Source organism: Rhinoraja longicauda, chromosome 32 (genome assembly GCF_053455715.1).
Source record: "Rhinoraja longicauda isolate Sanriku21f chromosome 32, sRhiLon1.1, whole genome shotgun sequence".
In the NCBI taxonomy this organism is placed as follows: Eukaryota; Metazoa; Chordata; class Chondrichthyes; order Rajiformes; family Arhynchobatidae; genus Rhinoraja; species Rhinoraja longicauda.
In genome coordinates this window covers 15,124,659-15,147,122 of record NC_135984.1, presented here as the reverse complement: position 1 = coordinate 15,147,122, position 22,464 = coordinate 15,124,659, and the positions used below count along the sequence as shown (strand labels likewise).

General features: G+C 40.4%; 1 protein-coding gene across 3 annotated transcripts in view; it reads right to left on the bottom strand.

The window, feature by feature from the left end:
* Positions 1 to 17,516, bottom strand: part of LOC144608748 (protein Aster-B-like) — a 395,300-nt gene extending 377,784 nt beyond the window's left edge. For all 3 annotated transcript variants that reach the window (XM_078426805.1, XM_078426806.1, XM_078426807.1), the window contains exon 1: positions 17,278 to 17,516. In XM_078426805.1, the coding sequence (XP_078282931.1) occupies positions 17,278 to 17,432 (155 nt within the window). In that variant the 5' untranslated portion in view covers positions 17,433 to 17,516. The remainder of the gene's footprint in view (positions 1 to 17,277) is intronic.
* Between the last annotated feature and the right edge of the window lie 4,948 nt (positions 17,517 to 22,464).

The following is a 22,464-nucleotide window of genomic DNA, read 5'->3' as shown; positions in this document are numbered from 1 at the left end:
TAACATTTATATTGAAGATGTCATTTTTTTTAAAGTGTGAAGGGATAAAAGGTGGCACAACAATTTGCTAATGCTAAATGAAGAGATTTAAATTCCATTCACAGCGAACTTCACACTGAATGGTAGGGCTCTGGTGAGTGTTGTGGAGCAGAAAGATTTAGGGGTACACATGTACAGTTCCCTGAAAATGGCATCACAAGTAAACAGGGTGGTAAATAAGCCTTTTGCTACATTGGCCTTCAGTGAGGGCACTGACGACAGAAGTAGGGATGTTACAATAAGTTGTAAAAGATGTTGGTGAGGCCACATGTGGAGTATTGCGCTCAGTTTTTCACTCTGCTATAAGAAAGATATCATTAAACTGGACAGGATATCATTAAACTGGACAGAGTGCAGAGAACTGTTACAAGGATGTTGCCAGGACTTGAGGCCCTGAGCTATAGGGAGAGGTTGGGCAATCTGGAAGTTTATTCCTTGTAAAGCAGGAGGCCAAGAGGTGGTCTTATAGAGGTGCTTGAATTCATAAGAGGAATGATAGGGTTAATAAACAGTCTTTTACCCAGGGAGGGAGAATCAAGAGCCAGAGCTCACAGGTTTAAGATGAGAGGGGAAAGATTTAATAACCCAAGGGGCAACCTTTTCACATAGAGGTTGGTGAGCATATGGAACAAGCTGCCACAGAAGCTATTTGAGGCAGGTACAAGAACAACATATAAAAGACACTTGGACAGGTACATGGATTGGAAAGGTCTAGAGGTACAAGTACCAAATTGGACTAGCTTAGATGGGGTATTTTGATCGGCATGGCAAAGTTGAGCCAAAGTGCCCATTTCCAAGCTGTATGACTGTATTAGTATTAAGATCTAACCTTACCAAGCACATGGTCGGAGAGAATAATGTATGGATCTTCTTGCAGAAATTTGGTTTCATAATTTTACTTGGTGTTAGTTTCTATCAGCAACCTACCCCTTTCATTGATAATATCATTTAGGCACCCAATCATGACTCTGACTACCACCAATCCCAGGATTCTGGCCTAACTGCAAGTCTGATCTCTGTTATAATTGGCAAGCCTTCAATTTCACATTGTCCCCATTGTCCTTGAATGGACTCAGGACTGAAATAGTCTCCTTCCATGTCATAAGGAAATGTTGAGCAACCACCCCGACGACAGGTTCAGTCCGTCCGAACCGAACCGATCTCTTTCAGTGTACCCTCAAGCTATTCGCAATCTATCAACTTATCTGCAATCTATCAACCCCCCCCCCAAACAACATTGGTCTAATGCTCTTTTCAGGTGGTTAAGTTAGTTATGCAACCAATCAGTAAAATAATGTTTACACTATACCATCTGACATCTGAACACAAGTAGAACTGTGTACTTCCTAAAAGTTGAAATGTTGACTGGTTGTCCTGATTTGGACCTTTCAGCTACCCTACGATTGTCAGACAATGATCACCTGGCTCCCCACGTTGATAAAATTTGATACTTTCCCATCCTTATGGCCCAGTACCATATCAGTAGGTTGATTTAAACACAAAACTAGAATATCAAACAATCACATCTATATATTGTCATTATTTAAGCAGGTATTGTTAAATTGAATGTTGCCAAATGAGGATGATTTTTTATACAAGGTAATCCAATAGTAAGCAGGAACATGATATTCTCGAGACGAGTTACACATTATTGAGAAGCTTCCCATACTATCCTTTTGTCTTAAGTCAGAAAGTTAATCTTATCTGTTTTGCATCTGCATTTATCCAGGAAATAGGAAGCTGCAGTGTCTGTAGCTTCCTGTGCATTGATAAGCAAATAAATAAGGTAAAGCCATAAACAAAATATCCTTTATTGAAGACAGTTGCTCTCAACCAAGCAGCAGTGGTTGCTACAACAGTGTACTGGAGACATACCACATGATAACAACCAGTTTTTAAAGATAGCCTCTTCATACAAGGTAGACACAAAATGCTGGAGTAACTCAGGGGGTCAGGCAGCATCTCAGGAGAGAAGGAATGGGTGACGTTTTGGGTCGAGACCCTTCTTCAGACTGAAGGGTCTCGACCCGAAATGTCACCCATTCCTTCTCTCCCAAGATGCTGCCTGACCCGCTGAGTTACTCCAGCATTTTGTGTTTACCTTCGATTTAAACCAGCATCGGCAATTTTTTTTCCCCTACCTCTTCATCCAAAATATATTTAACATACACAAGTCCAAAATGCAGATTCTTTCCATACGTGTTCAACTTGACAGTATCATAGCGCTATTATGTGAAATGGCCAGCAACTGCTATGCAAATTAAATGTAGAAATTGAGAAGCCGTCAATGAAACCTGACTCTTCCACAGTTTGTACTACAGTACTAGTGTTCACCAAGACAATTGGCACAGACTTAAATTTGACAAGATCTTAATTTTTTCATGCACCATTCTCACTGTTACAATCATCCATATCCCTTGTTGAATGATGTGGAATCAAGCTCTGTGTTGTTAGCAATCCATGATCATTGCTAAACAACCTTTCTGAGACAGTGCACTTGCATAAAAGTATTAAAGACCAACACAGCTCAAACTTACTTTATTTCAGTGGAGAAGTTAATAAACTAGGGAGCTAAAGGTTTAGGATATTTGAGGGAGCAGCTAAGGTCTGGAATTTATCTGCCAATGATGATAGTGCAGGCAGAAATCCTCAATACATTAAAAAAACTACCGAATTAGCATCTAACATTCCGAAACCTACAGGGCGGATGGAAAGGTGGAAAGTGGGATTAGCCTAAATAAATCATTTTATTGATCTAGAGTGAACATAATGAACTGAATGACCTCCTCTGTGATGTTAATTTCTATGATCCCACCACAACTACATTTTATTTTCCCTCTTTCCGAAATTTATTTCATCAAGGTCTATTAGTTATTCTATTCCCCTTGCACGGTAGCGCAGCGGTAGAGTTGCTGCTTTACAGCGAATGCAGCGCCGGAGACACAGGTTCGATCCTGACTACGGGTGCTGCACTGTAAGGAGTTTGTACGTTCTCCCCGTGACCTGCGTGGGTTTTCTCCGAGATCTTCGGTTTCCTCCCACACTCCAAAGACGTACAGGTATGTAGGTTAATTGGCTGGGTAAATGTAAAAATTGTCCCTAGTGGGTGTAGGATAGTGTTAATGTACGGGGATCACTGGGCGGCACGGACTTGGAGGGCCGAAAAGGCCTGTTTCCGGCTGTAGATATATGATATGATATTTCAAATGCTTTGCGTTCTCATAAACAACGCTAACAAATTTAAAGCTTGACATCAAATTAAATTTCTTCCTATCCTTCACCTTTCATCACATCTCATAACTAGTCTCATCTGTATCACCATATATTCACTGCAGCCTTACTATTTTAAGCTCATCTGTGTTTTTGTGATACTGATTTGTGCACTGAAAGATTTCTACAATATCAGTGTAAACATACTACTCCAATTGTCTTTCTGCAAGATATTTGTTCAAGGGATGCCCTTTTTTAGAGCTTCCCCCTGCAACAAACCTGCTTTTAAATTCTAAAAATCTAAAAGATTCCTTTCAGCACCGACAAGCCATCTTCCTCCTCGGTTCACTGTCCTCCTCTTTTCCCTGAATACAATCTCCTCCAAATCCATAATCAGAGCCAGCTCTTTGTTCTCACCATGTCATAGGGCCTTTACTCTCGTATTCTAACTATTACAAATGATACAATTTCAAATCATTTCCTTGCTTCATTCTCCATCCAGCCGCTATTTCTTCAATAACTTCTCCCAGAAAAACGTTTACATCTCTTATCACTGCAGTGTCAAACTTCCAACTACCTAGTTTCTCACCCAATCATCAGGACCTTTCCATTGCCACAAACCTGCATCTACTCCTTTACTTTTATTAACTTCAATATTAAAATATTCTCTTATGCCCCCCCCCGATCCTTTCTCCTATATAATCACAGAGTAAACCTAGCAATTATAGATCTATTAGTTTGACGTCTGTGGTGGGAAAATTAATGGAAAAGATACTTAGGGACAATATATATAATTATTTGGATAATCAAGGCCTGATTAGAAACAGTCAACATGGATTTGTGCCTGGACGGTCATGTTTGACTAATCTTCTTGAATTTTTTGAAGAGGTTACCAGGGAAATTGATAAGGGCAAGGCTGTGGATGTTGTCTATATGGACTTCAGTAAGGCATTTGACAAGGTTCCACATGGAAGGTTGATTAAGAAGGTTAAATCGTTGGGTATTAATAGTGAGGTTGCAAGATGGATTCAACAATGGCTGAATGGGAGATACCAGAGGGTAACGGTTGACATTTGTATGTCAGGTTGGAGGCCAGTGTCTAGTGGAGTACCCCAAGGATCTGTGTTGGGTCCACTGTTGTTTGTCATTTACATTAATGATCTGGATGATGGTGTGGCAAATTGGATTAGTAAATATGCAGATGATACTAAGATAGGTGGTGTAGTTGATAGTGAGGTAGATTTTCAAAGTCTACAGAGGGACTTGGGCCTTTTGGAAGGGTGGGCTGAAAGATGGCAGATGGAGTTTAATGCTGATAAGTGTGAGGTGCTGCATTTTGGTAGGACAAATCAAAATAGGACGTACAGGGTAAATGGTAGGGAATTGAGGAATGCAGTGGAACAGAGGGATCTGGGAATAACTGTGCATTGTTCCCTGAAGGTGGAATCTCATGTGGATAGGGTGGTGAAGAAGGCGTTTGGTATGCTTGCCTTTATAAATCAGAGCATCGAGTATAGAAGTTGGGATGTAATGTTAAAATTGTACAGGGCATTGGTGAGGCCGAATCTGGAGTATGGTGTGCAGTTCTGGTCGCCAAATTATAGGAAGGATGTCGACAAAATGGAGAGGGTACAGAGGAGATTTACTAGAATGTTGCCTGGGTTTCAGCACTTAGGCTACAGAGAGAGGTTGAACAGGTTGGGTCTTTATTCTTTGGAGCGTAGAAGGTTGAGGGGGTACTTGATAGAGGTTTTTTAAATTTTGAGAGGGACGGACAGAGTTGACGTGGGTAGGCTTTTCCCTTTGAGAGTGGGGAAGATTCCAACAAGGGGACATAGCTTCAGAATTGAGGGACAAAGGTTTAGGGGTAACATGAGGGGGAACTTCTTTACTCAGAGGGTGGTGGCTATATGGAATGGGCTTCCGGTGGAAGTGGTGGAGGCTGGCTCGATTTTATTATTTAAGAGTAAATTGGATAGGTATATGGATAGGAGGGGATTAGAGGGTTATGGTCTGAGTGCAGGTAGATGAGACTAGGTCAGGGAGAATGGTCGGCGTGGACTGGTAGGGCCGGACAGGCCTGTTTCCATGCTGTAGTTGTTATATGGTTATATGGTTATATGGTTGTAACAGAAAAAGAAAATGCCAGTAATGCAGGTCAGGCAGCAGCTGTGGAGAGAGAGAAAGCAATATTACAACATCTTTGAGGGAAACTTTCATTAAGCTGTCAGCAGGTTTAGCTGTACAATATTTGAGCATTAGCAAATCCCACTCTTCACAATCGAGATAATTCACTTCATTATCCAATGATTAGCTTAGAATCCAAACATAATTCCTGGCTTTTCTTCTTCACGAAATGACTTAGATTACATACCCATTATTTACACCTTCATCTTCAGCGATAATTTTTTGTTGCAAAGAAAAATCAGTTCACTCATATGCCGTTTACTTCCCTTCCTATTGCTTGACAGACCAAAATTTTCCCAAATGTTTTTTGCTGCAGTGGGCAAGAAATAACAGCATATAAAATTTGTTCTCAGTCACTATACCAATTGCACAAGTTATCTGCTTGCATGTTGAACTTCATTTCTGAACTTCCCAATTAACTCTCAAGAATGAAGCCAACCTCAAGAATGAAGTTAACAACCTCAGTAGAAAGACATTTTAAAGTGGAATATAATGAACAGATGCAGATTTACAGGATGACTGAAAACAAAGTTCTACATTTCATTTTTCTAGCTTCCATCTCATCTCTTGATTGTTTACTTTTTGGTTGTTCACATGAACCATGGGACATACATTTGATCCTATTCCAACCATACTTAATTCCCAATTTCACTTCCTGAATGTAAACTTTTTATTAATGATTTCTATCCCTCAGTATTGTTTTCCCACTTTCAAATCTACAACCATTAAAAAAAAATCAAACTCTTGGTTCCATTAAACTTGCTAATCGGCTGCCCCATCAATGTGGCTTCCAGTGCTGCCATAGTGTCAAAATAGCACCCAGTAATAAATGAATTTTTAAGCAATAATTCACTGAAGTAAACTATTGCTCAATTCTTTGATTTAACTGCAGGCTTCCGCAAAGCTGACTCCCTCCTATGGCCTGGATAATGTAGTCTTTGCTAGAATCTATTCTCATCACATTCAGAAAATCACATGTTTAGAGGAAGTGCAGTAATGATAGGTCTGTATTTAAGGAGAAAATGAGTAAGGTTGGAAACTGTAGATGCTGGAATTTGACACAAAAAAAACCACTGCTGGAGGATCTCAGCAGGCCAGGCAGTGTTCATGGAGGGAAATGAACAGTCAACTTTTCAAGTTGAGATCTAAGAGTAGAGGGGAGATAGCCAATATAAAGCGATAACAGGGAGGAGTGGGGCAAGAGCAAGCAAACGATGAGTAAATGTAGAAGAGCAGTTGATTGGCTGATGGGTCAGATGAAGAAGGTGAGACTGGTGATGGCGACAGAGGCTAGAACGATGAGGTGACAAAAAACAAAGCAGCAGATTATGAAATCTGGTAAGAAAGTTAGAGTGGAACAAAATAAGGGAGGGATGGTGAGCCAATAGCAACAGTGGGGAGGAGATAGGGACCCAGTGTGATTGATGTATAGGAAATGAGCAGGTGGAATAAATGGGGGAGAGGAAAGAAACTCACTGTTCGAGGACTGGGGAGAAAGGGTTGTGTGAGAGAATCTGGGTGAATCGGATGGTGAGCGAAAGGGACAGAACGGAAGCACACGACCTGGAATTAAAGAATTGAATGTTCATTCCATCAGGTTGTGGATTACCCAGACAGAATATGAGGTGCTGTTCCAATAGTCGTTTTTTGAACTTAGCCTGGCTGTGGAGGTGGCCAAGGTCAGACAGCATTGTTGGAATGAGAAAAGGCGTTAAAATACCTTGCAACTGGGAGCTGCAGGTGGCCACGGCGGAACGAGCACAGGTGCTTGGCATACCAGATACTCACCAAGGAGGCTACATCAATCTTACCTGGAGGTCTGTTTCGGTCCCTGGATGGAGAAGAGGAAGGTGGTGTAGGGCAACATGTTACAACTCCTAGGGTTGCAGAGGAAGTGGTTGGATAGGGGAAGAGACGAGTGGGCAGAGAAACCAATCAGTACACCCTATACTCTACATACACAGAAGTTCGATAAGAATATTCAGCAACATGCTAAATCATTTCAAACATAAGAGCAAATCGGACATTGGACAGCTTTCAATGTAATTGCATTAATGTGCAGGGGCCAGGACGGATCATCAAAGATGTGTGTGCCCTGGAACTTAAACATTGACTCTCTCCACCATCGTTATGCTGATGACTCCGACTTGTCATTATTAACTATTCTTCCAACAATGTGATACCTTTGGTAAATTTAAAGATCGCATTGGAGCAGCGATTGACTACACAGCCATGGGAAGTACTTTTTTCTTGATGGTATGCATCTGTATGGCATATAGGCACCTCTAAAAAAGTTAACTAGATTTTTAAACTTTTAGAATTTTTAATATTACAAAATGTTTACTAATTAAATCTAAAATGTATTAATAAGACCCTTAAACAATTCAAACAGCTTATAGGACGATAATCTGCTTTAGACACCAAAAGCAAGGAACAATATGCACACGAGCACCTTTTTACCTACACACAAGAACTAGTCATATAGAGATTGTAGAGCAGGGAACTGAGCACACAGCCTTGAGCTGCTCCTGGTTAGTGAGGAAGAGATGCTGTTACGAATTCAAACTGATTGACGTCAGACAATGTGTAGGTTGAAGATACAATTACATTGGGAGGAGCAGAGGTACAATTCCCTGAATTTGACAACGGGTTTGGAAGGGGTGATGGTGTTGAACACAAAGGTGTAGTCAATAAACAACAGCCCAACATTCCTGCTGTCCAAGTGGTCCACGCAGAGTGGAAGACAACAAAATCACTTCCTCCATCCATCTGTTATGGTGATAAACATATTGCAATGGATCCAGGCCATTGCTGAGGCAGGAGTAGATTTGTGTCATAACTAACTTTTCGAAAAACATCATTACGATGGACAGAAGTATTGCCGGTTTGTAGTCATTGAGGCATGTAACCCAGCTCTTTTTAAGCACTGGAATTATGGATATCTTCTAAAAGCTCGTGGGGACCTCAGACCGTAGTATTGAGAGGTTGAACACGTCCACAGAAACTCCAGCTTATTGGTTTGTGCTGGCAGTAAGAACACAGCCAGGTACACCATCAGGGCCAGACATTTTCCAGGTTCACCTCAAGAAGGATCGTCAGACATCGGCATCAGAGACCGAGATCCGTGTCCTTAAGGGATCTGAGGGTTTATGAAGGTACATCACTGTTCTCCCTTTCAAAGTGAGCATATAAAACACCAAGTTCATCCTGGAGTGACATAACGCTGTCACTTTTTGCTACTCGGTTTCACCTGCCGAATATCTATCTACCGAAGCATCCAGTTTAGACCAGACGTGTCTCTTCGCATTCCAGGTGAGACAGAGATTCATGCACACCACCTCTAACCTCATCTACTGTATCTGGTGTTCCCAATGTGGCCTCATTTACATCAGTGAGACCAAGCATAGACTCAGCAAACACATGCTCAGTTCGCCATGGTCCAGCGCACCTCCCTGTTGCTAACCATTTTAACTCCTCTTCTCATCCCATACTGATCTTTCTGCCCTGGGACTTCTCCATTGTCAAAGTGAGGCCACATGCAAAGTAGAGGATCAGCACCTCATATTCCACTTAGCAAGCTTATAACCCAAAAAGGTATGAACAGTGAATTCTACAATTTAAGACAACTTTTCATACCCCTCCCCCACCCACACCTCCCCTCCCTCCTCGATTTGCACCCATTTCTCCCCCCTTCTTCCCCTTCCATCTACATTCCTTCCTCAGGTTTCACAATTCACAACCTTTCTATCCTTTTCTCACCTTCTGCTTTTCATCTCTGGCATTTTTCTAACAGTCTACCTATCAAAACCCTCATCACCTGTATCGATCTAACACTTCATCAGTCTGAAGAAGGGTCTCGACCCAAAATGTCACCCATTCCTTCTCTCCAGAGATGCTGCCTGTCCTGCTGAGTTACTCCAGCATTTTGTGTCTATCTTCCATCTAACACTTGCCAGGCTTTGTCCTGCTTCCCTATCTCTCATCTGGCTGCCTTCCCCACCCCCCACCCCCCACCCCAACCAGTTACTCGAGCATTTTGTCCTTTTTTGTAAAGAGGATATAGCATTATTTGACCAATATACACCATGTGTTGAATACAATCTAAACTTGCAAACAGCTTTTCACCTTCCATTGAAAATATAACAGTATCTCCATGCTTTGGTGCAAACTGACTATTAAAACAAAATATCCTTGTCAGGCTGGCACAGTTGAAGGACATTTGCCAAGAACTAATTTTGAACAACACAATCAAAATGTAGGCCATCCTGCAAAGATATCTTGGTATCGGCACGTGAACTCCTTCAGACACAAAATATTGTTCAATTAGCACTGAATCCATCAGGAGGCCAAATATTCTTCGGTTAATGATGACATGCTGCCAATTAAAGATTTTTGTTGATCAAATGAATGAATCACGGTAGCGCAGCGGTAGAGTTGCTGCTTTACAGCGAATGCAGCGCCGGAGACTCAGGTTTGATCCTGACTACGGGTGCTGCACTGTAAGGAGTTTGTACGTTCTCCCCGTGACCTGCGTGGGTTTTCTCCGAGATCTTCGGTTTCCTCCCACACTCCAAAGACGTACAGGTATGTAGGTTAATTGGCTGGGTAAATGTAAAAATTGTCCCTAGTGGGTGTAGGATAGTGTAAATGTACGGGGATCGCTGGGCGGCACGGACTTGGAGGGCCGAAAAGGCCTGTTTCCGGCTGTATATATATGATATGATATGATATGATAAATGCAAATTTAACAGCATTGCTTGCATTTTGTATACAAGATCTAGATTGATTAAATGCAATGTTTTACAATTATATGAAATTACATAATATTTTGGCCTACTGTCAATTTTCTGTTGTGCTGAGATGCAATGAGAAAGTTTCATCCATGTAGTATCTTACAAGCCAACCCAAAGCACATTTCACCCAATAAAATATTTTGAAATACAACACAGCAATCAGTTTGTGGACAAGATACAATAAATAGCATTATGAAAATAGACAGATGATCTCTATTTCTAGTAATTTTAATTAACATATAAATACTAGCCAAGAACCAGGGATAATTCTCCTGTTCATATTGCAAATAGTTCCATAGGATCCTTTACATCCACCCGAAATAACAAATAACACCTCACTTTAGCATCTCGTCTAATTGTGCAGCTCTTTCCTAACATTGTCACACTAGATTTTTATGCCCAAGGTCCAAGAATGGAATTTGAACTTACTAGCTTCCAGCTATTATGAAAGAGTGAACTAACACTGAAAAAGAGAGTTAACTAATTATCTCTATTCAGGCATAGTGTGCAAATTTCTTTGAAGAGCTGAAATGATGATTTTGTAAATGTTGTTGGTGTGTGAATTTTCTTATTTATTACTGACTGGTTAAATAACTGGTCAAACAACAAATCCATTACTGTTTGTAGGATTTTGCTTCCTGCAAGCCGACTGCTGCATTTCACTGTTACAATGACTGCATTTCAAAAATACTTTGTTGGTTGTGAAGGACTTTGGAATGTTCGGAGGTTTATAAAGGCACTAATTATGCAACATCTTTTCTTTCTATTACGACTCAAAAAAGAACACAGAGTTCTCCCAGTGTCATTGCCAACGGCCTTCCTTCAGTAAAGCAAGCCTAGGAGCAAATTATCTGATTAATTATTCATTTTTCATTTGTGGAAACTTGCTATATGCAAATTAGTTACTACAGAGCCTGCTCCTGAGATGTAATCTAATAAGCCTAAAACATTATAGATTTTCTTTTCATTTTTATTTGTATGTACAATAGAAGTGGACATCACCAATAATCCCAGTATTTATTTTTATATCACTAATTGCCACTGAATGAGAAGGCTGTCAAGAGTCAACTATGCTGACTGTTTTGAATTCACAAAAGACCAAGATTCAAAAATGTCTAATTGTCTATGCACCAGGAACAGAACAATTACATATTTGCAGTTTTGCAGGAATATTAAAACAAAAAATATACATTAAACAATAATGCAATGAATTAACTGATATGCAAGGATAGTAGGTTTACTTCCCCGAAGATCACCAATCAAGCAGATTTTTATTTAAAACATAACCCAGTGACTCCATGTTTACCATTCCCAAGACTAGATTCTCATTAATTCCAGATTTATTTTATTAGTTTAAATAAAATTCACTAGTTGTTTTCATGGGATTTGAATATGTGTCTCTGGAACTTATGGTTCATAACATTGCCTTTTGGTCAAGGGACTTTGCCACTATATTACTATACCCAAGAGTGTCCCAAGATATAAATATTTTTTTAACATTATTTTTATTTCGCAACTTTTACATCTAACTTTGATGCTAATCCAAACAACTACAAAAATGACAACAATTCTGCATCTCAATATTTTTATTTATACACTTTACTTTCTTCAAGCGAGTTCCCCAAAGTAACAGAAATATAGAGTGAAGAAAAGTGTGTAGAAAATTCTTGACTGTAATGAGTAAAGTGAATAAGGAGAGGGGGGGTGCAGTTATAAACTATTTTTGCTTCAGCAACGAAGAAAACTTATGTCTATTAATTCAGCTTGCCATCTCCAAAAAGACTTTCATTATTTAAAAATTGCAATTATTTTGAAATTTACATTTTATCTCATTCTTTGGTGTGAACTGAAAATTGGTGTTCCTATATGAAGGTAATATTTTTTGTAACAAAAATGCTAAACACCATAATGCCAAGGAAATCTGATTAAATGATATGCTGAAGGTTAATCTTATGCATATTTGCTGTTATCTGTAACTGTGATCTTAGGCCTGCAATGAGAAATTGAAGAAGGGTCTCGACCCAAAACGTCACCCATTCCTTCTCTCCCGAGATGCTGCCTGACCTGCTGAGTTACTCCAGCATTTTGTGAATAAATCGATTTGTACCAGCATCTGCAGTTATTTTCTTATACTATGAGAAATTGTCATCTACTTTCTCAAAGTTCTCTTTTTATTCCCCTTCTATTTATATTATGTTCTCTTTTTATATTGCTAATTTCACTTTCTTACTTTCATTGAACTCAAGCTCTTTTCCAATTTCATATTATATCACAATAGAACAGGTCACTGCATCAAAGAACTTATTCTCCTAATTTGTAGATCAAAATAAATATAAAGCAAATATAAATAAAAACAATTCAAATAAAGCACTATGATTATTTTAACATGAACCATAAATTGGATCTTTCACTATTGTTAAGGCACTGACAGCATATTGCCAGTTATAAATCAACCTATATTACATATGTGACAATGCTAGAATTAAACTGTGCATTAAAGAAGCTTGCTGGTCATCAGCTATTTAACAGTTGTCACATGTGCAATTTATACGTAACCATCATATTGTTATTTTTTAAACCAGAACAGTTTGTAAGTCAGAAATCTGACTACCCTGCCAGTATATGTTAAAACATAGGCCAACCAAGGACAATGTGTAGTTATACCAGGGCTTTTAACTCAAGTCAGTTGGATATTGCTGCAAGCAGTGTTCCCATATGGCAGAAGATACCTGCAGACCCCCAGCAAATTCATCTTCTCAGTCTCCCAACACTTGTTCTTATGTATGTGATGTACATTAGTCGGGCTGTCATAACCTGGGGAGCACCTATAGCAAAGTCATGCTGCCAACCTCTTGCCTTCTGTCAAAACAGTGTTCCCTTTAAAGAGTTTTCAGGTCCTTAACATTCAAAAACATTAAAAGCCATTAAATGTTATGTCATTTAAATGATCGAAAAAATAATGGAGGCAATAACACTAAAAGAAATTAAAATTGCAACAACCTTCTCTAACCTTTCATGCTCTTAGCCATAATACGCCTATTCAAATCAATGGGTTCAGAAATCTAATCTGGAATAAGATTCCACAGTAGCTGTTCTAGTTCATCAGAACAGCACCGCCAGTACCCTCATGGCTCAGTGTATCTTTTACTCTAATAATACCATCAAGCCAGGGAAGCAACCTTTGTTCAATGAGTACTGAAACATATGATAGCAGAGCACCAAGCATATCTGAAATTGAGCACCGCAAGTGACAATGTCTCATCATTCCAGCACAATCTTGATTTTTTTCTATATTCACTTCGAAAAGGGAGAATAAAAAGTTTCCCAACCGAAGCACCCAACAATATTGTGATCTCAGTCTCAGAGGCCAATGTCAGAAGATCCAGCGTCTTCCAGGAAGTCCAGGTTTGTCTCCAGATGGTCATCAAGAATGTAAAGATTGTGACGGGCTGAGCCACTTTGGTTCTAAACCGTCGTTTGGCGGGCTTGAACTCTCGTGTGGACTGGGCTTGATCTGGGCCGACCAATCATGCGGTCAGGGGGCAGGCCGTTGCCACCGTGACAGGACAGACAGACTCCTGCACATGGATGGCCAAGGCAACCGCAAGCCGTCCATGCTTATGGATGAAATGCTTGCCTTGATGGACGGACACAAGACCTGCCTCCTGTTTGAACAGGTTTTCCTCGAGCAGCTGCCTCAACGGCCCACCTCCTGCGGTCAGGGGGGCAAGCCATCGTGTGTGGGCAGAGAACAAAGCAATTGCAGTTAGAATTTGAACTCAGGCATGCGCGCGTGAGCGACGGGGCTGTATCGGTTATTTATTACACAACGCATGGACCTCTACAAGATACATTTTTGGTCTAAATTGGAGGCCTGGCAACTGTAGCATGGCTTGCACACTATCACAAAGTGAAACAGAGTACCACAAGTGACAACGGTGCATCACACGTGGATGAGCTCAATGCTTTCAATGCATCTTTGAAAAAAATAGTAATTCATCTTCACAACCTCCTAGATTCCTTGATGACATTTTTATTTAATTTTCTGAAGCCAATGTCAGAAGATTCTTCTTCAGGGTGATTCCATGGAAAGCACCTGGTCCCGATAGTTCTTACTGCTTGTGCAGACTAACTGGCTTGAACTTTCGCAGACATCTTCAACTTGTTAATACTATGGTTCAAGATCCCCATATGCTTCAAGAAGACATCCATAATTCTGATGGCCAAAAAGAGCAAGGTGACATGCCTCAATGGCTACCAAACAGCAGCAATCAGTTCCATTGTGATGAAGTACTTCAAAAAGTTGGTTCAGATGCAAATCAACTCCTGTCTCAGTACCCCTGGTCACATTCTCATTTCACTCCTGCCATCCAGAAGAAGGAATAATAGCCTGAAAACTGTAATGTAAAGGTTCTGGAGCAGTTTCTCCCCTCAACCATCAGGCTTTTAAACTCTACAACCTCTAAGTAAGCTCCGAACTAAATAGACTTGGAGGCATTCTTTTATCTTTGGTGTTTGTACAGTACTATGTTTACATATCTGTTGTCCTGCTGCAAGAAAGAATTCCATTGCTCCGTTTTAGGACATATCACAATAAAACACTCTTGACTAATATTTGAATGGGTTGCCTCTGGGCCTATCATGGCTTTTGCATTAAGAAACTATGCAGCAAATTGTAGCATTTTACCTTTTGTGCATGTTTTGACTGAATTCTGCAGCACATGCAAACACCTCTTCTTTAGCATAGTCCTTTGAATATATATTAAAGGATTGTGGCCATTAGGCTATATTTTACCAAGTATCTGTGGTGTTCAATTGAAGGAGATGACACTGTTGGTAAGACCATGTGAAATAGAAGCAAGAGTTTCCCATTCCGCTCCTCAACTTTCAATTATGTAATGGCTGATCTTTTACTTCAAAGGCACTTTTCCATACTAAATCTCCCTCAATTTTCTTAACATGCCAAAACATTGAAAACGGAACTGTTGAAAATATGAAAATTCAGAGAAAAATATTTATGCAATATATGTAAGAGAAAGTAGGCATTCCAGGCAGACCTTTAGACAAAGGTTAATAAATAACTTTTCTATGCATAGACCATTTCCTCAAAAAATTTACAATTTCAGTTCAGGACTGAATTTATTGCAGTATTAACAGTATCGGCAAAATGTTGTTTGTCATGCAAATACAAGTGCAGCAAATATCACCAGCCCCAATCAATTTCATCCAGGCCAAAATAAAACAGGATTCTCAGTTCTTGAAGTGTATTTTGTTGAAGATTTAGTTGAACCTCTCAGGCACCGACCAAGAAACCAACAAATATATTCATGTCTGACAACAATAAATACAAAGACAAAAGACAGACTACAGTTCATCCAAATATTGGCATGTGTTTAAGTGTGCAGACAAACATGCCACCATTAATACCGATGGCATAATCTCATAAGAATGCAAAATGCATAAGGCAGTCCATTAACAGAGTACAATTTCGCACTGGAAGAATCATCCTTCAAATGTTTCACTAACTCATCAAAATCTAAATGATCTATTTTCTCTCTACTATATAATATTTGATTATATAGTTGTAGTACTTGCTCTACCTTATGAGAAAATAATAAATGATTATACAGTAGTAATCAAACATTTCAACTGGGGTTCATCATCACTAACTGGACCAATGGAAGTAATATACTGTATATAGATACAAGAAGCAGATACAAAATGTTACTTCATAAATTTCAAACAACAGCATAAACAATCAATATTGAGCAGTATTGCAAAAATATGCTGATGAAATTATGACACTAATGAATACCTAGGAGTATTCCAATATCAGGCCAAGGATGACATCATAAGCAAAGAACAAACCCCCAGATTAAAATATTGCTTTTTAGTCACACAGGGGTATGCTTTGAAATTACATTTTACCAGTCACTTCATCATATGTATATTTCTGCACTGATGAATTGATCATATTGGCAGCATTACAAATCACATTTGAATTGATTTGCAGTAATGAAATGACAGCCAGGAGAATACATTATCAACTAACATACTGTGTGTACTGCATTTGCTTTAGTAATTCAAGGGAGGATATTTTCAGAGGTAATGAACAAATACTCTTCTTCTCAAACATATATAGATCCTTGGACCAATTACAAACAAATGTTCTGAAAGAAATATCAGTGCACCAGTAAAATAGTTACAATTTTGTACCTAGAAAATGAACATCTGTTTACAAACAGAAACTGTCAAAATAGCTGGATAATTTATTGTTTATTTTACTACCCAAGAAACACCTTTTGTTGTGGGATTATTCTGTTGGGCCAGGAATTTTAATTTACATTGAACTGCAATCAATTTTGGTTCTATTACACAATAAATAGCACAAATTTGCCACAGGTGGACCAGAATATGAATTCAATACCAGTGGGGGGAAATATGAAGAAAGTTATTAGGCACCAAGATGTAAAATCACAAATCTTCTCAAAGGATGAAACTGCAATTCACGATGGCACAATGCAATTATTAACAGATCCTAAGGAATCAACACATAGAATATATACTTTAAACAACTAAGAACTATATCCAAACTAAAATTACATCGCCATTGCTACATATGGAAAGTACCACTGCTCAATCGTAGAGGTCGGGAGAAGATGACAAATACAAAAAAAAGCACCAAGCTGTGTAATGCATTTGTTTGATCGATAATTACAAGGCAGTAACTGAAATTAAATTCAACTTTACAGGTCAGATCTAAATTGTTATTTCAAGGAGTGCTCAATACAACACTTTCAGGAGCACGCGATGAAAACAAAAGCTTGTCGTGCCTTTTCTTTGACAACCAACTTGTCAAACTAAAAGTTCAGCATTATTCCAAAATAGATCCAATGTTTAACACGGGGCAAATCTTGGGAACTTCCGCGTTTTGCAGTTTTTAAAGTACACCAGCAGCAACAGAGCACCAATTCCCATTCTCTCCTCTCCCCACTTCCACCACCCAGCACCTGGAGAACCCAGCGGGTTCGAGCACACTCTCTCCTACCTGAGTTGCCTGGAGCCGACCGGGGAAGGCGTTTTGTTCCTCAGATGCTGGACCTGCTGGAGGGACCTCAGCGAAATGTTCTTGAACAAACTGTCCTCAGCCGCGTCCTCCAGCTTGAGCTGAGGGATGATGTGACCCGGGTTGGCGAAAGCCATGTTATTCTAATCTATGTCCCCCTTCTCCTCCCCACCATCCATCCACCCCCTTTTTGAAATGAAGACAAAAACTGACACGGCGGTTGATTATAATTCCTCCCAGCCGGCGTGTTTAATGCTGCGCTGTCTTATCTTTGCCCCCTTCCCACCCCCCCCCACCCCCCTACCCCCCTCCCATCCTCCCCTCACGGTGCCGGAGCGCAAAGTCGTGGGCGATGGACTGGAGCCGCTTGGCCGCTGCCGCGTGCACGCGCGCGCGCGCGCAGATACGGGAGCCGCCGAAGCCGAACGTTGGGCGCGCGGCCGCCGCGGCTGCAACGGTCCCCGCGCGCGCCACCGCCGCCGCTTCCCCCGCGTCCCCGCACCTGGGCGGCCGCTCCTGCCCTTTGTGCTTCGCCTAACTTTGCACCACCCTCTTCACCCCCTCCCCCCCCACACATTTCTACAAACAAAAAATAAATGCAGATTAGAAACAGATTCGAATAAATCAACACATATTCTATGTGTTGATTTATTCGAATCTGTTTCTAATCTGCATTTATTTAATATATCTTGCATGGAAAAAGGGATGGATATTTTTAAGACAAGAGATGGATCGATTCTTGATCAGTACGTTTGTCAGGGGTTATTGGGAGAAGGCAGGAGAATGGGGTTGAGAAGGAAAGATAGATCAGCCATGATTGAATGGCGGAGTAAACTTGATGGGCTAATTCTGCTCCTATCACTTACGAACTTATGAAAAACAAATTCGCTCCAAGACACACTCACATTTGTTTAAAGTGCATGACCTATGTGCTAAAATGCGTTGCCCCGTTGATACTGTCAGATTGCAAGATAAATTAAGGTATGATTTTTGTATAAAACATAAAATCATCCTTAATCTCTAATTCTGGCATCCCTGCTCAAACATTATGCTAATATCACTACGAACAACTCTTGGGAGAAATTACTGAAACATCAATTAATCAGTTTTGCAAACTACATTTTAGAAAGAATTTCAAATAGAGTGTTTTGTGTTTCTTGTTTTGTTCATGCGAGATTCCTTATACTTTTTTTTGGAAAATAAATAAAACAATTTAAATCAGCAAATGCGAATCATCAGAAGGGTTACATATGCAGTTTAATTTAAGATATTATCTAAAAAACAATTGTGTCCTGTTACTACATGTGAGATTTTGTTAGTGAAGGGCAATATTTTAAGAGCAATTGTGCATTACATATCTCATTAATAAACCACAGAAGGGTCATGACACAAAATGTCATCTATTGAGTCTGAAGTAGGGTCCTGATCCAAAATGTCACCTATCCACGTTCTCCAGATATGTTGCCTGACAGGCTGAGTTACTCCAGCATTTTGTGTCTTTTCTTTTAAATCAGCATCTGCAGTTCCTTGTGTCTACATATTCTTAAATAATGGTTTGCTTTGTCAATGGACATAATGTCTTCAAAACTGAATCATGTAGCACCATATTTTTGTTTACCATAGGATAGATTTAAAATGGAACAGATGAAAATTGAGGATTTTATACAAGTTGCACAATGTCAATGTTTTCATTCTGGGGCCTTTCCACATTGCCTGCCTAGATGCCACTTCCATAATTTCAACTGTGCAAGCCGTAGGTTAGACACGAGCAAAGAAGGAAGTTTTCACAATGCCTGTTAGATTTGCTTCTCTGTAACTTTAAGGGAACTTCCTCTTCAGATTCCAGGATGGTGTTGAGAACCTAACTCATGTGTGCACTTAAGATAGACACAAAATGCTGGAGTAACTCAACGGGACAGGCAGCATCTCTGGAGAGAAGGAATGGTCGAGACCCTTCTTCAGACTGATCTTTTGGGTGGAGACCCTTCTTCAGACAATTTCCCTCTACCAACACTCTCTTCCGCCTGGCACAGCTGGTCTCCACCTGTAGGAGCCATTTACGCTTAATTTAGTTACTGTCATTGTATTATGGTTATGTTTAATATTTCTAGTTTCTGTCTTTTTTGCATGCTTGTGGGTGTGATTTGATACATAATGGGGAGTGTCCACATGGGAGGAGGCTAGCGTAATGACAGAGATTGTGGGTCAGTTTAGTCTCGGATGATGGAGAGAATACAGTTTTTTACCACACTCATGACTGCCACACTCGCGCCAGCTACATTCACAAGGACCACACGGTAATGACTACACGATTTTACTGTATTGTTTGAAGAAGAAACAGTTGATAAGAATGAAAAGTTATGAATTACTCTTTTCATTTGTGCTACTTTCATAAAGACCAATTAATCAAGAAACAGCATTTGGAAGATTCGTTTTTGTTATCTCAGAGTGCGGTGTGTGCGTAAGCTATACCTCCATTCCATCCCCGAGAAGTAATGGCTATCGAAGTTGGACTTTGAGAAGGTATAGAAACTGCCATTACACCTTCTCCTTTGATTCCTCCCACTTCCTCCAAATCCAAGGCATAGCTATGGGCACTCACATGAGCCCCAACTATGCCTGCCTCTTTGTAGGGTACGTCAAACAGTGCCCTGTTCCAGGTGTACACTGGCCCTATCCCCAAACTCTACCTCCGCTAGAAATCCTTCCTACTCATGTGTGCACTTATCAGTTTATCTTACCTGAACTTTTGACCCTATCCCAGCCCTTGACTCCTACATAATATTAAAAGCTCAATTTTGCAAAGTCGCAGGTTTGTATTCAGCATGTCCTCATAAAATTAAAAGGAAATCAGATCAAAAACTATTCCAGGTTACTATTGGACTTTTTAACTACTAGTCCAAATATGTCATCAGCAGAAGCTTTGAAATGTGTAATTTGCCCATTCTGCAATCCAAGAATGCTGTAAAGATAAAGAAGAACATAAATATTTTCAAACTACACACTTTTCGTAAACGGAGTGGATGATTCAACAGTTACACAGTAACGTATAATGGAATGCACTCTGTCCTGAGGAGCAGAGAGGTGTATTTTGGTTGAAGAGACAATAGACAATAGACAATAGACAATAGGTGCAGGAGTAGGCCATTCGGCCCTTCGAGCCAGCACCGCCATTCAATGTGATCATGGCTAATCATTCTCAATCAGAACCCCGTTCCTGCTTTCTCCCCATACCCCCTGACTCCGCTATCCTTAACAGCTCTATCTAGCTCTCTCTTGAATGTATTCAGAGAATTGGCCTCCACCGCCCTCTGAGGCAGAGAATTCCACAGATTCACAACTCTCTGACTAAAAAAGTTTTTCCTCATCTCTGTTCTAAATGGCCTACCCCTTATTTTTAAACTGTGGCCCCTGGTTCTGGACTCCCCCAACATTGGGAACATGTTTCCTGCCTCTAACATGTCCACCCCTTAATAATCTTATACGTTTCGATAAGATCCCCTCTCATCCTTCTAAATTCCAGTGTATACAAACCTAGTCGCTCCAGTCTTTCAACATATGACAGTCCCGCCATTCCGGGAATTAACCTAGTAAACCTACGCTGCACGCCCTCAATAGCAAGAATATCCTTCCTCAAATTTGGAGACCAAAACTGCACACAGTACTCCAGGTGCAGTCTCACTAGGGCCCTGTACAACAGTAGAAGGACCTCTTTGCTCCTATACTCAACTCCTCTTGTTATGAAGGCCAACATTCCATTGGCTTTCTTCACTGCCTGCTGTACCTGCATGCTTCCTTTCAGTGACTGATGCACTAAGACACCCAGATCACGTTGTACGTCCCCTTTTCCTAACTTGACACCATTCAAATAATAATCTGCCTTCCTACTCTTACCACCAAAGTGGATAACCTCACACTTATCTACATTAAACTGCATCTGCCATGCATCCGCCCACTCACACAACCTGTCCAAGTCACCCTGCAACCTCATAGCATCTTCCTCACAGTTCACACTGCCACCTAGCTTTGTATCATCGGCAAATTTGCTAATGGTACTTTTAATCCCTTCATCCAAGTCATTGATGTATATTGTAAATAGCTGCGGTACCCCACTAGTCACTGCCTGCCATTCTGAAAGGGACCCATTTATCCCCACTCTTTGCTTTCTGTCTGTCAACCAACTTTCTATCCATGTCAGTACCCTACCTCCAATACCATGTGCTCTAATTTTGCCCACCAATCTCCTATGTGGGACCTTGTCGAAGGCTTTCTGAAAGTCGAGGTACACCACATCCACCGGCTCTCCCCTGTCAATTTTCCTAGTTACATCCTCAAAAAATTCCAGTAGATTAGTCAAGCACGATTTCCCCTTCGTAAATCCATGCTGACTCGGAACGATCCTGTTACTGCGATCCAAATGCTCCGCAATTTCGTCTTTTATAATTGACTCCAGCATCTTCCCCACCACTGATGTCAGACTAACTGGTCTATAATTTCCCGTTTTCTCTCTCCCTCCTTTCTTGAAAAGTGGGATAACATTAGCTACCCTCCAATTCACAGGAACTGACCCGGAATCTATAGAACATTGGAAAATAATCACTAATGCGTCCACAATTTCTAGAGCCACCTCCTTAAGCACCCTGGGATGCAGACCATCAGGCCCTGGGGATTTATCAGCCTTGAGTCCCATCAGTCTACCCAAAACTTTTTTCTGCCTAATGTGGATTTCCTCCAGTTCCTCTGTCACCCTAGGATTTCTGGCCACTAGAACATCTGGGAGATTGTTTGTATTCTCCTCAGTGAAGACAGATCCAAAGTACCGGTTCAACTCGTCTGCCATTTCCTTGTTCCCCATAATAAATTCCCCTGCTTCTGTCTTCAAGGGACCCACATTTGCCTTGACTATTTTTTTCCTCTTCACATACCTAAAAAAGCTTTTACTATCCTCCTTTATATTATTGGCTAGTTTACCCTCGTACCTCATCTTTTCTCCCCGTATTGCCTTTTTAGTTATCTTCTGTTGCTCTTTAAAAGAGTCCCAATCCTCTGGCTTCCCACTCTTCTTTGCTATGTTATACTTCTTCCCTTTTATTTTTATGCTGTCCTTGACTTCCCTTGTCAGCCACGGGTGCCTCTTACTCCCCTTAGAATCTTTCCTCCTCTTTGGGA